At 44.3% G+C, this 16,110-nt stretch overlaps 1 protein-coding gene across 1 annotated transcript; it reads right to left on the bottom strand.

The window, feature by feature from the left end:
* Positions 1-443: 443 nt before the first annotated feature.
* On the bottom strand, positions 444-15,365 carry dcaf5 (ddb1 and cul4 associated factor 5). Its single transcript, XM_076749345.1, has 9 exons — positions 14,891-15,365; positions 13,562-13,705; positions 12,836-12,872; positions 12,068-12,207; positions 10,787-10,916; positions 9,577-9,790; positions 5,544-5,610; positions 4,483-4,610; positions 444-3,054 (listed from the first exon to the last, which is right to left on the bottom strand). The coding sequence occupies exons 1-9, from the start codon at positions 15,096-15,098 to the stop codon at positions 1,729-1,731; spliced, it is 2,394 nt and encodes a 797-aa protein (XP_076605460.1). The 5' UTR covers positions 15,099-15,365; the 3' UTR covers positions 444-1,728.
* Positions 15,366-16,110: the final 745 nt, after the last annotated feature.

The following is a 16,110-nucleotide window of genomic DNA, read 5'->3' as shown; positions in this document are numbered from 1 at the left end:
TGGCATAATGTAGAAAATGACTAAGAGTGCTCTGGTAAAGTGCTTCCACGCTGTTGGTTGAAGTCGAGCATTGGGACGTACAGCCATGTTTCTTTCTGCCTCTTGCTGCATATCTACTTTAGAAGCATGGCCACTGCTTTATTGCTGCACCGTGCTAAAACCACAGATGAATGATTATTCTATCACGATGCAAAGTGTCGACTCGTGGTTTTGATAGTCAATTGGTCAATTATTCTGTGAGACCCCTGCGAGACACTAACTGCTCAGCACCAAACAGGAGACACAATTATCAACTAGCTGGTGAACACTATCGAGTCTTCAGCAGCTAAAAAGACAAGTATTCCCCTAAACATTTGGTAGAGACCTGAGTAAATAGTGTCATGAAGTGTTTCCAGTGCCCCCAAGTAGCCCAAAAAAATCAGCTGTTGCAGGTTTTGACTACTTTAAAGCTAACAAAATGAATCTGATTTTTAATTAATGTGGAGAGATTTTCAACCAGCATTCAGACAAATACAGTGTTGCAAATCCCTTGAATAAATGCTTTTTACAACCCTTATTCTAAAAAAAACAGATGCTTTCAACACCTTTTTTCAGAGTGGCCAAAGACCTTCTACTGATATGACACTGAAATCTATTGACATGAAGTCTTTGTGATATCTGAACCACTGTTTAAATTCTTAGTGACGTACATGTGTTTTATTCAGTGCAGCAGGCTGCTAATTGATTTAACTTTTCTCACAATGAAAGCAAAGATAATTGGTTCTGTCAATAAAAACACTACTCTGGCTGACACTGGGTGCTCAGGGTCAGGGCCCGCCGAGAGAGCTTCAGGTTTCTTTCACAGGAGAGACCCGGGTCAGCAGTTGGTAGCGGAGGATCCAAACCTTCACTCAACTCATCTCCATCATTTCAGACAGACGTGTGTCAGGGAGTGTAAATATTTCACCAGTCAGGCTCTGCTGTGGGTAAGTGCAGCCTCAGGAAGACGCTGTGGCTCCGTCACTGGAGAACAAATTATTCTTTAATTGCAGGAAAACAAAAGCGAGCGCTGGCTTGTAACGGCACCCAGGGGCTGGATAATGAGACAAAAGACAATCGGTAGACACACTGAAAGCATCTTTCCAATGCACAGCTTAAACAAATGGTGCTCCTTAAGATTTCTATGGAGACAGTCAATCCTTCAGACACCCCCGAAGCAGTCTTAGCAGAGAATCTCTTTAAAATGAAAATAAGCCCAATCAGATTTACGCTCAGTGTGAAACTGTAGAAATTAAAATGCTGCTAAGCTTTTGTCCTCCATAAGACCTTTTTTTTTTGTTGTTGTTGTAGTTGGAGGAGCTCCAAATCCTGGGTGGAGCCTTCTGCAACAACCAGAGCATGGGAGAGAAACACTGACGCTGCATGAAAATAAAGGCGTTTCACTTAAAATACCATTGTTATCAACAATATTTAGCTTATATTTTCCATCTTTTAACGTCATCTGTGGTTTGACCTAAAGAATGATGACACTGTCCAATTCCTTTGTTTGGAAACACAAATTAACCACACTTTCTTTTTTTTTTTTAGTTCCTTAGCATCTCTTGCTCTTAATCAGCACGAGTTCACATGTGTAGCATGACTACAAGACGCAAAATGAAAAAGCTGAGTTGTAAAAACCCATAGAAAACCCACTTCCTAAACTGAGTCTGCTAACAAAGGATTTCTTTCCAGGATGAGAAAGAGACGTCATTATGTTTTTAACTTCTTTTCCGACGGCGAGGCGCCTGATTCGCCCTCCTCTGATCCCACATGAGTCCGTTTCAGAGCGCTCTGTGCCAGGCCTTTTTCTCTCTGTGGCCTTGTGTCTTCAGGTGTGATGCCAGTCTCTTCCTCTGATTCTGAGGAGACGAGGAGGTTCTCGCTCACGTATGGGGCCACAGTCCGGTGCTGTCCGTTCACTCCGGGACTACGCTGGCTCTGGGAGATACTGTCTAAAGCCCCTGAGCTGCTACAAGCCTCTTCGCTATCAGAGCTGTCTAAAGCCGGATCTGTAGCAGCCCTATCTCCAGTCCTGTGTCCAAGCAGTGACCGCGGGGACGCAGCTGGATGCGTTTCCAGCTCAGTTCTGTCACTCCCTTCCTCATTCTCCAGGCTCTCGGGAGACATAACTGGGCTCAGACACACAAAGTCAGAAGGGCTCAGACATTTTTCCTCATCTCTGGCGCTGCCAGTGCGGGGCTTGATTTGGAGAGAGTTTTGTTCCTCGCCTGAGGAGGAGGAAGACAGGTCATCGATTGATATCGACGGGTAACTGCAGGAGTCGATGGCTGAAAACAGAGCCTGTACAGACTCGGGTCGATCCCCAGCTCTGGACACTACATGCATGCGCCGTCGCCTCATGACGTTGCGCCGCCTCACTGCACTGCGCCGCTCCTCTTCGTCACTGCTGGAGCTGGAAGTGGACGTGGAGGAGCTGGAGGCTCCGGCTGGAAGCGAAGGAGAGGAGGTGGGGCTGGACAGCGTGGAGTTGTCCCTGGGGCTCGGGGAGCGAGGCCGGGGCATGGGGTCGAGCCAAAACTCACTCGAGTCTGAGTCTTCATTCACAAGGAAGCCTGACTGATGCCGCTGATGCCTGCTTCGTCTCCTCGGCCGCCCCTCCACCTCCGCTCCGGTCGGCTCTTCACCTCCTGAGGCATCAGGTCCAGCCAGGGAGGAGGAGGACGAGTTGTCAGAGTCACTGTGGTGACCAGCAGCTGTGACGGCGGTGGGAACCGTTGGTGTGGCCCGCGTGGTGCGGCGTCCTCGGGCGTGGAGCTGCATGATGGCCTCCTCGCTCAGGTCGCTGTCAGAGTCGGAGCTCCAGCCCTCAATCTCTCGACGCACCAAAGAGTCGAAGAACGCCATCATGCGCGGATCCTCCTGGATGGACTGGCTGACGTAGTCGTGGGACAGGCCGCTGCCACTGTTGAGCACCAGGCTGATGTACTCCTCATGGGTGTAGAGGCTGCGTGACTTGTCCTCCACACGACCCTCCAGGTCACCTAGACTGTCAGGCTGCAGGTAGGGACTCCACACCTGAGACGGATGGAGTGTGGAGGAATGGTGGATGGAGGAATAAAGGAAAGGACAGAAAAGGGAGATAAAGAAAAACAAAGATTTAAAGTTGCACAGATCATGGAGAACAAGTGAGCAGTGCAGAGGCCCAGATGAAAGATTCCCTGTTACTGATGGTCTCATATTACAGAACACCTGGACCGGCATCACCTTTCACTCTGTACAGTAAGATGTACAAAACAGACAGCTTGTGTTACTGCACTGACAAAAGAAAATCTTTCTTTCTCTTGTGCAAAGGCTTTTGTGTGAAGTTTCCCCTGTTTCTAAACAGATTTTTAGACCGCTTGCTAGGATTTCACTTTTTAAGTTTAACATTGCGCTTTTCAAAGGCTTGGTAGCGATAACTTTTCATTACTGTAACCATGATTTTAGGTTTTCTAATTACACAAGTAAAACAGACGACCACAGGTGAGCTTTATTTTTCATAGCACTACAGGGAGGATGTGACGGGCCAAACTCCTTCCTCCGTGTGTGTATATATAAAAACAAATTGAGGAACAAACTTAGAGGAGTGGGCTGCTTACTGCTGTGAGAAAAGGATAAGAAAACAACATGTGTTCTGTTTTTATGAGCACAAGCAAATAACGGATGACTGATGATGCGTAACTGAGTCAGTCGAACATCAGTGTGACATGAAGCCAGTTTCAGATGCTGCCTGGTTTACTCACACGGTCAGAGCAGTGACTCAGACAGCTTGTGCTGAATGAGACTTAATACATGAACGCAGCTGCTGTGTGCAGCGTAACATCTGAGTGTTGTGAGGAGTGTTTGTTTGTTTGTCAAAGAAGTAAACAGATCAAAACAAATGGCTCAACACATGAATTATATCAGGATTCAGTTTTCTGATTTTAAGCACAAAACGCTGACAGAGCAGCCCGATGAAGCCTGAGCGACAGTAGCAGCTTCTGCAGTAATACTTGATTTACCCGTGCGGGCTTCACCATTTGATCCACCTTAAACGGCTAAGACTGTGGAAAGCCTGGCAGTGTGTCACGGTCTGGTTTCAGAAATCCTTTATCTGTGGAACCATTCATATCTCACTATGACCCAGTTCTTGAACACCGCCTAACATCATCTGTTACGGACGACAGTCGATGATGGGGGATATCCATCTTTTTTCATCCGCCACGCCACAGAGCTCAGTGTGCTACAGCGCCGTGTCAGCGGAGATCAATGTCTCACTTAAGGGCACGTCTACTGTCTGAACATCTGAGGGCGCACACTCAGATTCAGGCTGTCCACTTGCAGAACAATTTATCCAACCACTACATCATCCTGATGCCGCAGTGGATAGAGGAGTTACCTCTTAGGTCTAAATCCAGCCTCTAAGAAACACAGATGTCTTTACCTTCTGTCTTAAAAATACAGCCGTGATATTCCTTCACTGACCTTGATGACTTTCTCCACGCCGGAGGAGCAGATCATGTAGGTTTGAGGGTTGAAGCGAACCTGGTTCACGATGGAGCGGTGACCCTTCAGGACCATGAAAGCCCCATTTACCACCCGGCCAGGGCCTCCTTGAAGGAAGAGCATGGTGTGAGATACAAGTCCATGACATGGATTCATTAAAACACACACAGCCAGCGACACTTAGAGAGCCAGGATTATTCAACCTGCTCATGAATATTCCAGGACAGAAAATAAAGACGGTGAATTATGGAGGTAATGTAATCCTCATAATATCCCATTAGTCTGACACCAAATAGGCCCTTTGCACATAGTTTCAGTGTGAGCCACTCCAGGGAAAATAAAATCCATAAATGTGTCAGGTGGAGCTCCAGAGCTGGATCGTAGCATTTTTGGGATTTTCTTCCCAGAGTAATTAGATTCGAGGCATGTTCACAGGAGGCCTATGTGGAGCACTTACTTCAAAATTTTCAGTGTTAACTTTGCTTTTAAGTTAAGTTTGGAGACGTGGAAACAGTCAAACTCAAGAAAAGGTGCAGTTTGACTGGAGTAAGAAGTGAACAACAGCAGTGGAGGATTACACAATGAGACAGATGCTGATATAGGATATGATCATTACTCCTGCCTGGAAAGTATACTGTGACTGAATGAACTGAGGGCAAACCACAGTCTGGGCTGACGCTCAATGGCAAAGAGCACAATGGCGTCCATCGTTCTTTCTGACGGCGATTGGAATCAGATTTGTTTAGCCTTCCCTGACGCCACTCAAATCTTTAACCTTGCAGGACGACACATCACCGAAACTTTGTCCAAAAACATATCTGCAAGTTGTGGTGCATCTGATTACAAGCACTGATTTCCTGGAGAACGCTGTGAACGTAAACAAACTCACAAAACAAAAGCATTCAGCAGAGTGGACTGAAAGACATTCATCTCACCTTGGGAACCAGACGATTAGGCCAAAATCAATGTAAATCATGGCCTACACATCGGCATAGATCCACGTAAACATGCACTGGGTGCAGACAGGTTCAGTATCTCACCTGCTTCTGGATCCTTCGGGATTTTCCACATGTAGAGGTTGAAGTCATCTGACCCGGACAAGATGTACTGAGCAGGAAAACAGAGGGATGTTTAGAGATTTAAATCTGCTCCATTACATATGACAAAACTTTCCATCTGACTACAAGGGGGAGACACACACACACACACACACACACACACACACACACACACACACACACACACACACTCAAAGAGTCAAACCCTGGGGGGGTCACTGCATGGTACAAAACCACCAGATCTTATCACAGCGCTTCGTCTACAATGTGGATCAAACACGCTCTTGACGTGACATGACAGCCTGACCCCAACACAGCTCCTGCTCCTCGTCTCAACTCTTATTAGACTTTGTAAACAGATGGTTCCACTTAAAGCTGTCGCTGAAGGTAAGTTTGGACAGAAACAGACTGGGGGGGGTTCTTATACATACATCTTACAGCAGCATGTAGAGAAAGACAAAGAGCTGGCTCTCTGGCACTGTAATGTGCAGTCACTTCCAAAATTAACACACTTGGTTGTTCGATCTGCCAATTAACTGCTTGCTAAACCCCTCCCCCGCCCGGTGATTGTCCAATCATAGCTCAGCAACCATACCTAAGTTCAGTAAGTCAAGCTTTGGGTTTCCTTGCATGCCCCACTCACAACCAGAGCATCCAAGAAGGACCTTTTACCCCCCATCGCCCCTCTGCCCCCTTCCGGTGATTATGGCCATGGCTGTAGCTACTGGCTGTTTGTGTTAGCTATGGTAGCTACACACAACAGGATGCTACAGCCAGCGTCGATGGCTACAGGAGTTCGGAGGGCTGGAGGTTGTTTTTACACTGGACTGCACAAGCATCTACAAATATTTAAGCACTCAACATGAAGAAACCAGAACGTTTTCCTTCTCAGAAATATGTCCCCTGCTTTCTTTCCTCCTGGCACATTTCTTTTCGGTTGGAACGTCTGTCGAGCCTTATTTTACCATCTGGAGGCACATTTTTGTTAAATCACTTACATTTGTTTCAAGGCATCGTCTTGTGCTGCAGAGTTTCTGACATTCTGTCAAGTTCTGAATTATTTTTGTGCCGTTTTATCTGCCAGTAACTGAAACAAATGTCTTCAGTTTTCCTATGTAAATACTCTGCTGGTCTCTGCGGTGCATCGCTCTTTCAACTTCTCTGTTTCAGAGACTTGCTCAAGAATGTTTCGAGAAGGCTTGTGATCATGCCGGCCGGCCTACACGAGTCTATCCAGTCTTCTAATCGCTGTATTACTTCTTTATTTGGTGAAAAACATCGTGATCTAAGAGGAACCTCCACTCTGCGGTGATGTGAAATCATTATTCCCGAAACACAGACTGTTGCTCATGTCAGCATAGCTTCAGGCCACATGAACACGCTCTGACGTGAACACCTGTGTGCTCCGCCGACACGTCAGGTAGGAATGTCACACCCATCACTCCCACTCTACACCTCTGCTTTCACAGCACTCTGAGAAAATCCTTTGTCGTCTGTGGTTCTGGGTCTATACGAGGTTTCTGTGAGACAAATGGTGGAAATCATCTGGTCAAACCTCTTTTACGTTCCTCATCGCCAGTCAGTGTTTCTCCTGCCACCTCTTCTCTTCTCCTCTAGACTGTGATGTCTTTCTAAAACTGGCATCCCGTCTCTACACTTTATGAAATATTTGCCATAAAGATGCTGGAGTTTACAGTTTTGATCTCATACTGACGGTGCAGCTCCCAGTGGAGCTCACAACCCTCCAAAATCAATCTGTGGACAGCTGCTCCCAGCTCAAAAGCTCTCATGCAGTAGCAGTGGGTAATGTGAGTAAAACCCTCCTTGTGCAAGTCATTTTATTTAAAAAAAAAAAAAATTCAATATAATTGTGATGTAACACATTTTCTGTTTTTGGACAAAATAAGCAGGCAGGTTGTTGGTTAACCGTGGAGATCAAATACCTGACAAATCAAGATACTTGGATCAAAATGGTGCAAACATCATAGAACAATTAGAAGAAATTTGCTCAGCATGTTCTGGAGATATCCCGAGAATGGGACAGATGGACGGACGGATAACCCTAAAACATACTACCGACAGCCATGGCTGTCACTGGCGCAGAGACATAAACTGTACGGCCATTTTGTTAAAGTCTACGAGGCCGCTGAGTTTGTTTATCTGGCCCCTAGTGGTCAAATTGTCTGACTGCAGCACTACAGAGTAAGTGAGGACCAGGCTGAGAAGTAATGTCTGTCAGCACTGCTGGGTGTGGTCTGATGCGGTTAGAAATGTGCTGACTTCACCTCGCAGTGATGTCACTGTGCCTCCACATCACCTGAAGCACACCTCTGCATCGCTGCAGAAAGGTGAGAAGTTAAACCACTGCCGGTCAACAGAAACAAGGCTTTCACAGTGTGTTACGCTGCTCTTTGGATCATCTGAGCTCTGTCTCTGCTCATTTTCACAGTAGCTTGTTGGACATCTCATCCCAAAGCTCCATCCATGGTTACATCACCGACCTTTGTCAACAGGTACATATACTTTTAAATATTTCCATTTGAGAGACATTCAAAATGCTTTGTTTGCTTCTTCGACTCAGTCACATATGTACCCATATGATATGATCAGTATTTGTAAGATTTCTACATATTTAAACCACGTAAAATGATTTACTACACTCAAACACATGTAGTATAGGACCCATTGATCCACAGTGGTCTTACTCCTCAACACTCTTTGTTAAAGTCAAAAAAACAAAAGTCAAATCCATCCAGGCAGCAGGTGAATAGGTGCAAACCAGCAACCTTCTTGCGCAGCCCTGACCCGATTCTGTAACCTTTAAACTACCTCCTTCACTCATGTAGCGAGGGATCATTTTTAAGCCTCCATGAGCTCTGCTGACACCCGAGGATAATGTTAACATAATAAACATGGCTGCAGGGTGATGTCATGTCTGAGGAGGACCAACGGGAGGACCATTGGCTGAGTGCAGGGGCTCCTGGTGTTCCTCCAACGCGCAAAAGTCCCACTTTCACAGACGGAACCAACATTTTCTTCTATTCTTAGTCTTCCTATTGATCCCACATGTTCTCCTAATGTTTCACTTTAAGTGACCACAAAGTCAGATAAAACAGTCTCCCCACTGTTTGACATCGCTCACATTCTGTTTCTGTTCGTCCTATCAGGACTTAAATCACACACTCGAGCGTCATACATCATATTCAAGACGCTGCTTTTATGGCTGCACATGTACATGAAATGGAAACTTTGAGACATCCTGTGAAACATTTCAGACATGCATATTTTAGGCCTGCAGGATATGAGGAAAATGTGCGATGTGCAAACATCAACACTACGATAATACAATTTGATAAGATTTGTCTTTGTAGAAATCAATGAGATTCTTCTGATTCTGGTATCTGATTATTAAAAGTGCTGTAGTGAAAGAACGACAAAGTAATGACAGATGTAAGCTTATGTATCTCAATAAAGAGAAGATAAGTAAAACACACAACCTTTGGGCAGTTAAGAGCAGCACCTGAATGCACCATGAAGTCCCTGTGCCTGTGCTTGTGTCTGTGTCTGCTCATATACAAACAGCAGCCAGAAGCAGCCCACCCGTAAATATCATTTTTTATTACACGACTACTTTCGTACAAACATTTACCCGTCAGTGTGGTGGATGGCCTTCTGTGATTTACTCGCCAAATGGAAAATCTACCTATGTTTGCTGCTGGGTGGGTGGGTGTTCATTCAGACCCCCCGGCATGTGTAAATCGTGTTTTGATTGTGTTTATCTCACATGTTCATAAGGATCAAAACTCAATTTATCAGTCAGCACAAGTGCGTTTCCCCTGTATGTGAGAGGAGGGTGTGTTTGGAAACCGTGGGGAAACTAAGAGTTAGAAAGAGATGACTTCAGACCCTGTTCGCCTTGCCTTTAATTTATAAATGCCTTCTTCGTTTATAAATCAAATATGACACAGCGATGACAGCAGCTTCAGCTCAGTATTTGTGTAATCTGATGACCAACCTGGTCTTTGTCCCCAGCGAAGCAGCAGCTCTTCATGGTGCAGGAGTTGAAGTAGCCCTGGTTGTCAAACTGAAAGCTGGGCAGGCGGGAGTGCAGCTCGTAGAGGACGGGCGGCAGGCGGCGGCGCAGCGCCAGCAGCTGGGTGCCGGTGCTGTTGAAGCGAACGCTCATGGCGCTCTGCAGGGACATGCTGCCTCCATAACGCAGCAATGAGCTGAGAACAGACGGAAAGAACATATTAAGGCTCAGTAAGACTTCAAAGCACCAATCGTCAATTATTTTTTAAAATCTGCCTAAATCACAAAGTGAGACTTCAGAAGAGATCAGCGTCCCATTTCTACCTGCACTCTTACTCTTTTTAGGCCTGTGTTGTTTTTGATTTTTCTCTGATATAAAGGACAATCCAGGTTGGAAAATTCTTTCAGTTTTTCAAAAGTCTGAAGGCTTAAAAGTACTTTTCAGAACAAAATAATAAATGTGATCACAGAAAACAGAACTGCACCAGACATAAAACAACATCAGAAGACAGACTGAGACCAAAGAGACTGGCCAGGGATAAATTTTAATGACAAAAAAACAGGTCATTTATTAAGTAAACTTCAACTGGAAGCAGTTTTCAAGCTGCATAGTAAACTGAGGGGATTTCTAAGCAGTGGCTGTAAACGTAGCCACACTGCAGAGAGGCAGGGCCAGCAGCGGAGGAGGGATGACTCAGTATTTACTTTCATTGGAAGCGTTTTAGTCTCTGAAACTTAACCTAACCTGAGTGAATTCAGTGTTTTCACAGAGTCATCTGAGCAGGATAAACATTTGGTTTTTGCAGAGCGACAGGTCTGCAGTTAACAGAGCGGCAACAGTCATTAGTTTAACTGTGGGGCAACAGCACCACCTGGTGGACACAAGCAGGACAAACATGCATCAGACTGAATGCTTGATTGTGTTGACATATACATACAAACTATAGGAAAATGATAGAGTCCAAAATCTACAGTATAATGGATAAAACATAAGTACCAATGTTCTTTTTTATTCCAGTTTCCAAACTTCTGAAGAGAGGATACTGTGAGCTGTGTAAATGTACTGAACCTCACAAGTATTTTAGGCTGTCTTTATCACCTCTACTATGGTTTAAATGCTTGTAATTCATTAGATTTGTCACACATACATGCAAGTTTATCCTGAAAAATGGATCAAAAGAAGACTTCCTAACCTGCGTGGCTTGCGGATGTCCCATAAGCCGACTCCCTCCTTGGAGTTGGCTGTGGCGATCAGCCTGGGCTCCACAGGGTTAAACATCACACTGTGGAAGGCTGAGGGGTAGCTGGCCAGGCAGAACGGCTCTGCGGGAAGACATGGGATTTTTAGGAATTACAGTTACGTTCATGTTAACACACGCCGCCGTGTCGCCATCCTGATCCTGACCTCTGACCGAACGCCATCATCTAATGACAAAACTAATCACACTCCCATCAGCCTCAGCTGTGCTGTATTTTAGTGCAAACTGGCAAATATTAGTATGCAAACACACACAAATAAGATGGTGAACGTCATACATTCCTCTGAAATTCCAGCAGAGGGCAGTCAGCTCACCAGCCAGCCTCAAACACTGGCATCAGCGTCTCAATGAACAATCCAATAAAAACATTTCCCAGCTAAGGTGTGCTTACTTATTGTGATGCATCATACTTACGGCTACAACAGAATTGATCATAAAACATCACTCATACTTAGACTGAGAGCTCGACCAACAAAGGAGTGCGTCTGTGTGCAACTTCTATCCTTTCAAAGTGGAGCTTCAGCGCCGGAACAGCTACATAAAAAGCCTGCTGGCAGACATGGAGGACCAGTTACTGCTAAATGTATTATTAGGCCAACTTAGTCACAAGGAAGGCTTCTAAAATAGAAGGATGTGGACGTCATGCAAGATGATCCACTGCATTTTTAAAGTTATCAACAAGTCTCACTAAGTCCCATCATGAAGCGCTATACGGCCTTTTCAGACAGTTAAATTCGCTGCATGTGAACAGCTTTGTAATTACAGCCACAGAGACAACAAACGAGGGGACATGCTTTGGAGATGAGCTCTGTTTGTGTATTTTTATCCCCGCTAAGACCACTGCAGAGCTTCATTTACATGTAATAAAGATAACTTTCCTGCTGCATGCTGATGCAGGGTTTTACCTGACAGGGAACTGATCTTTTGACTTGTTCATTTATCTTCCAGTGCAGGAACTTTGGGAGGCTGAGCCGGCATGACTTCCATTTTTTATTTTAATCCATTGCTAGCCTCACACCTTTCAGACTACGAAATGATTTATCTGACTTATCCAAACATCATTTGGAAAAGGGCTTTAATTCTACTTGCCTTGCGGCCCTGAGCATAAACATTAAACACGGCATCACTGCGCACGCCTATAAAAAGTTCTTTTTATTTTTATTGTCATCACCAACCGATGAGGTTTACAAGAACACACATGCCGCCTCCACTTACCTGCACTTGGCGGCTCGCGGGTGTCCCAGATAAGAACGCGTCCGTCGTCAGAGGAGCTGGCAAACACATTGTCATTGACCGGACTGACGGACAAACTGTACACGGCATCGATGTGCAGGAACACGTTCAGAGTTTCTCTTCTGTGGGAACAACAATCATTCAAATGTTAACAGCTGAGGATTATACACTTTATAAAAGGTACACATATTCACCTTTAACTAGTGCCTTATTTGCATGCACATTAGCAGCATACGGTCTCTTTATTAGTCATTATAAATCACATATTAATGCCTCATTCTGCATGACCATATTCTACAAATACTACGCCATAAACTAAGAGTTTCTCCTCAATAAAATCCTGATTACTGCTGAACAAGAAGAATTCATCTTCACACTCACACACGCACTCACACTCACACTCACACTCACACACACACACACTCACACATACACACACGATAATACAGTGACATAACTGATAAGGGGAGATGTCAGAGTGATGGGTGAGCACAGCCAAGCAGCTTGGGGTTAGGTGCTCACAGGTACCTCGGCGGTGCCCCGGAGGTGAACTCTGCAGCTATCAATCAGTAACTTATTGGTAGCAAGTAAGATGAAGCACATGAATTATGATCTTTAATAACTGAACCCAAAGCCTGAATGGCCCTATAATGACTGATAAAGAGCCAAAATGAGGCTGATATGTGTGCTAATAAGGAACTGGTTGATGGTGAACATGTGTGCCTAAATATAAAGTGTTAGTTTACTCACCTTTCCACATCGTGAAGAATCACCTGTTCATCATTTCCTGAAAAACAGCAGACAGACAAACTGTGGCTCACAGAGTGAAGGTGCGCAGGAAAAATAATCCTCTGCTCTGATTCTCAACCTCAGAGGCCTTCGGGGATTCTTAAATGGTGTGGTTAGTTAATTATCTATCAACTAACAACTACACAGCATCATCAATATTTTATCGTCTTGACTAATTTGCATGGCAGCTTGACTGTGGTAAGTAAGCGGCATTCATCTCGTGCCTCCAGAACAACATAATAAATTTAGCAACTCCAGCATCTTAAATTTAGATTTTTCCATCCATAATTCATACCAAACACTTTTAATGTACAACGAAGTGACTACAACACTTCTGCAGCCACTTAAATGCACAGAAAATGATCCATTAAATATTTCATCTTTTGCCTTTTGATGATATAATAACTAAGATAAGTTTTCTATTGAGTCCTACCTGCATTCAAAATAAATATGTATTTTTTAAAGTCATTTATTTCATTGCTCAACACCTACAGTGTCGAACACTGTGTAGTGTTTCATTTATTTCATTTTACTCCATCAAAAGCTGCCATCCTCCAGTGCATCAGCATTTTCTCAGGTAATCTGATGAACCCTTCACCCACACGCCCCGCACAGGTCAAGGCCAAGGAAGAGGAATACAGCTTGTTGCTGTGAGCAGAGATCAGATGTAGTTTTTCTTGCTCTTACCACCAGAGAAGACCTTTTTGTTGGTACTGTCAAAGGCCAGGCAGAAGATGTTGGACAGGTGCTCCCCCTTCAGCTTCACAGGCTTGGACCGAGCGTGGATGGCTTTCTCCATGTGCCACAGGAGCACCCTGCGGTCGTCTCCTCCTGAAGACACGAAAAGACGGATTGACACCGCCAACTTACACAGAATCGTCTGGAGCAGTGGTTTACATATTCTTAGTACTTGTGGCCCTTGTGAAGTGAAGCAATGTCTACTGATGACCGTGTGTCACAGGGTGAATATGTCTGCAGTACCAGTTCAACCATGTTCCCTCCTCAGATTTTAGGCCTGAATAAGTGAAAGACTTAGAGGTACAATGGTTAATCACTTAGTGAATCAAAAGAAAATTAATCAATCAATTTGATTCACAGTTTAAGTGCAACCGTTCTCTTATGCCAGGTTCTCCAGTGTGAAGATTTGCTGGTTTTCTCTGTTGTTTATCAGTGTAAACTTTGGGTTACAGAAAACAAGACAGTTGAAGGCGTCATCTTAGACTGTGGAAACTTTAATGATCTTTTTTTTTTCCATAATTTGTTGACATTTCATAGAATACATGATAATTGATTAATCAATTGTCATTTAATTTACATTATTTAGCTGAAGCCCAAAACAATACAGTGTGAAAATAAGCTGATGTACAGAAGACATTAATTTCACACTTACAGGAGCAACATTAAGAGGCCACTGTGTGATGCATATGGTGCAAAATCAGGATCAGGAGGTCACTTTCATGGTCAAGAGTTAATAATTACACTCAACCTGAAAGAACTGTGTATATCTCCCATTCATCACAGTGGCAGTTAATGAGGTGCAGTTATATCGGTTTACTTACCTGGCCAGGTGGAGTCAAGCTCATATTCTGGAGTTTAAGTTAACTGCAGTTTTACTGTGCAAACTTAACATCCTCAGCAGCCCCAAAAATAGCAAGCCTCGGGCTGTTATACTAGGCCAGATGATGGTTTTTAATCCTCTCAGGACATAAATAGCATTGTGATTTCAGGAGGTAGCCATGATGAGACCCACCAGCGAGAGAAAATGTGCACTTCAGGGGCCACAGTGATGAGCTTATGGGCTGACATGTGGGACTGGTCCGGGGCTGCTGCCCTCTGAGCTGCTCGCTGTTTGGTTTGACGTTAGCTAGCTAGCTAGATAGCTGGCTAGCTAGCAATACAGGCTAGGCTATTTTAGCTAGCCCAGTAAGGTTTCAGCTGACTGTCTGGCTAGTTAGCGTTAGCATGCTAACACGTTAAAACAGCCTCAACCAGGGGAAAGGGGATTTGTCAACTTACCAGACACGAGCCATTCTCCGCCGTTGTTGGAGAACTCAATGGCGTTGACACAGCCGAAATGTCCGAGCATATCCTTCTTGTAGAGGCTGGTGCAGCCTGCCAGCCTGCGTCTCTGAAATTCCTCCTTCATGAGCGGCTGCCCAGTCAGCTCTCTGCGGGACAGAAAGCCCACTGAGGAGCGCATACCGCAGCCCTTCAGCTCCTTCATTTTCACCGTGCAAAAATGCGGCCCGCTCTGCTTTTGTTTTCACCACTGCGCCCTCGACATCTGCTGGCGTTCCTCGGTGGATGTGGCACACGGCTGCTCCTGCCCTGCGGGGTCTACATTATGGTGGATACCCCGCTGCCTGCCCGCTGATGTCGACGTTGTTTTGTACCTCCTCTGTCTTCTCGGCAGTCCCAGCAGCAGCTTCCTGCTCCGGCGGAGGATCTCTCTCTCCCCCTGTCTGTCAGTCAGCATCACCGGCCAGGACTCTTATTTACAACCACAGGCTCTAGTTTCACGTTTCACCTTTTGCTGAATCTGTGCCAACTGATTTCAGCCACAGGTATCCAGTGTGAGACCACCTGAATATTGAGCCCACCACTCACATTTTTAGGTTTAAACAAACCTGTGGTACATTAAAAACTACACCTGGAAAGTAACTGAGTACATTTACTCAAGTACTGTATTTAACAAATTTGAGGCTACATTTCAATATTGTACTTTTTCCTCCACTACATTTATTTTATAACTATAGTTACTTGACAGATTCAGAATATTCACAGAAAAAATTCTCAAAAAATGAAATATACAAATTATAATCCTGTAAAATAATATCAATTACTCTGAAATTATTCTGCGTGATGAATACTTTCAGTTTTGGCAAATTAATGATATTTTGATCCAAATACTTTGGTATTTTCACTTAAGTAATATTTTTAAGCAATTTTTTACTGTTATATTTATAACTGGTGTAATTTATATAAAATGTGTTTTAAGAGGAAATAACATAATTATTACAAAAAGATTGTGTTTTAATTTGTGGTTCACACAGTGTTATCAATGGTGATAAATACATTTACTCAAGCACTGTACTTGAGTACAGTTTTGAGGTATTTGTACTTGAGTAACATGTGTGTTTTCATTTAAATCAACATGTGAATAATCTTATATGATTAACTATTTTACAGCATAAAGCAGTTAAAACGAGTATAATACAGTATATAAAATAACCTCT

Source organism: Chaetodon auriga, chromosome 14, assembly GCF_051107435.1.
Source record: "Chaetodon auriga isolate fChaAug3 chromosome 14, fChaAug3.hap1, whole genome shotgun sequence".
NCBI lineage: Eukaryota > Metazoa > Chordata > Actinopteri > Chaetodontiformes > Chaetodontidae > Chaetodon > Chaetodon auriga.
Note: the sequence above shows the minus strand (reverse complement) of the source record. Positions and strands in the feature narration are given on the sequence as shown.

Bases quoted from the DNA above. Each gene is read 5' to 3' on its own strand.
- dcaf5 (XM_076749345.1), bottom strand. From the start codon at position 15,098: ATGAAGGAGCTGAAGGGCTGCGGTATGCGCTCCTCAGTGGGCTTTCTG. The intron at 12,208-12,835 runs GTGAGTAAACTA...TTGTTCCCACAG, and splicing joins ATTCTTCACGATGTGGAAAG to AAGAGAAACTCTGAACGTGT. The intron at 9,791-10,786 runs GTTAGGAAGTCT...GTCTGTTCTCAG, and splicing joins GACATCCGCAAGCCACGCAG to CTCATTGCTGCGTTATGGAG.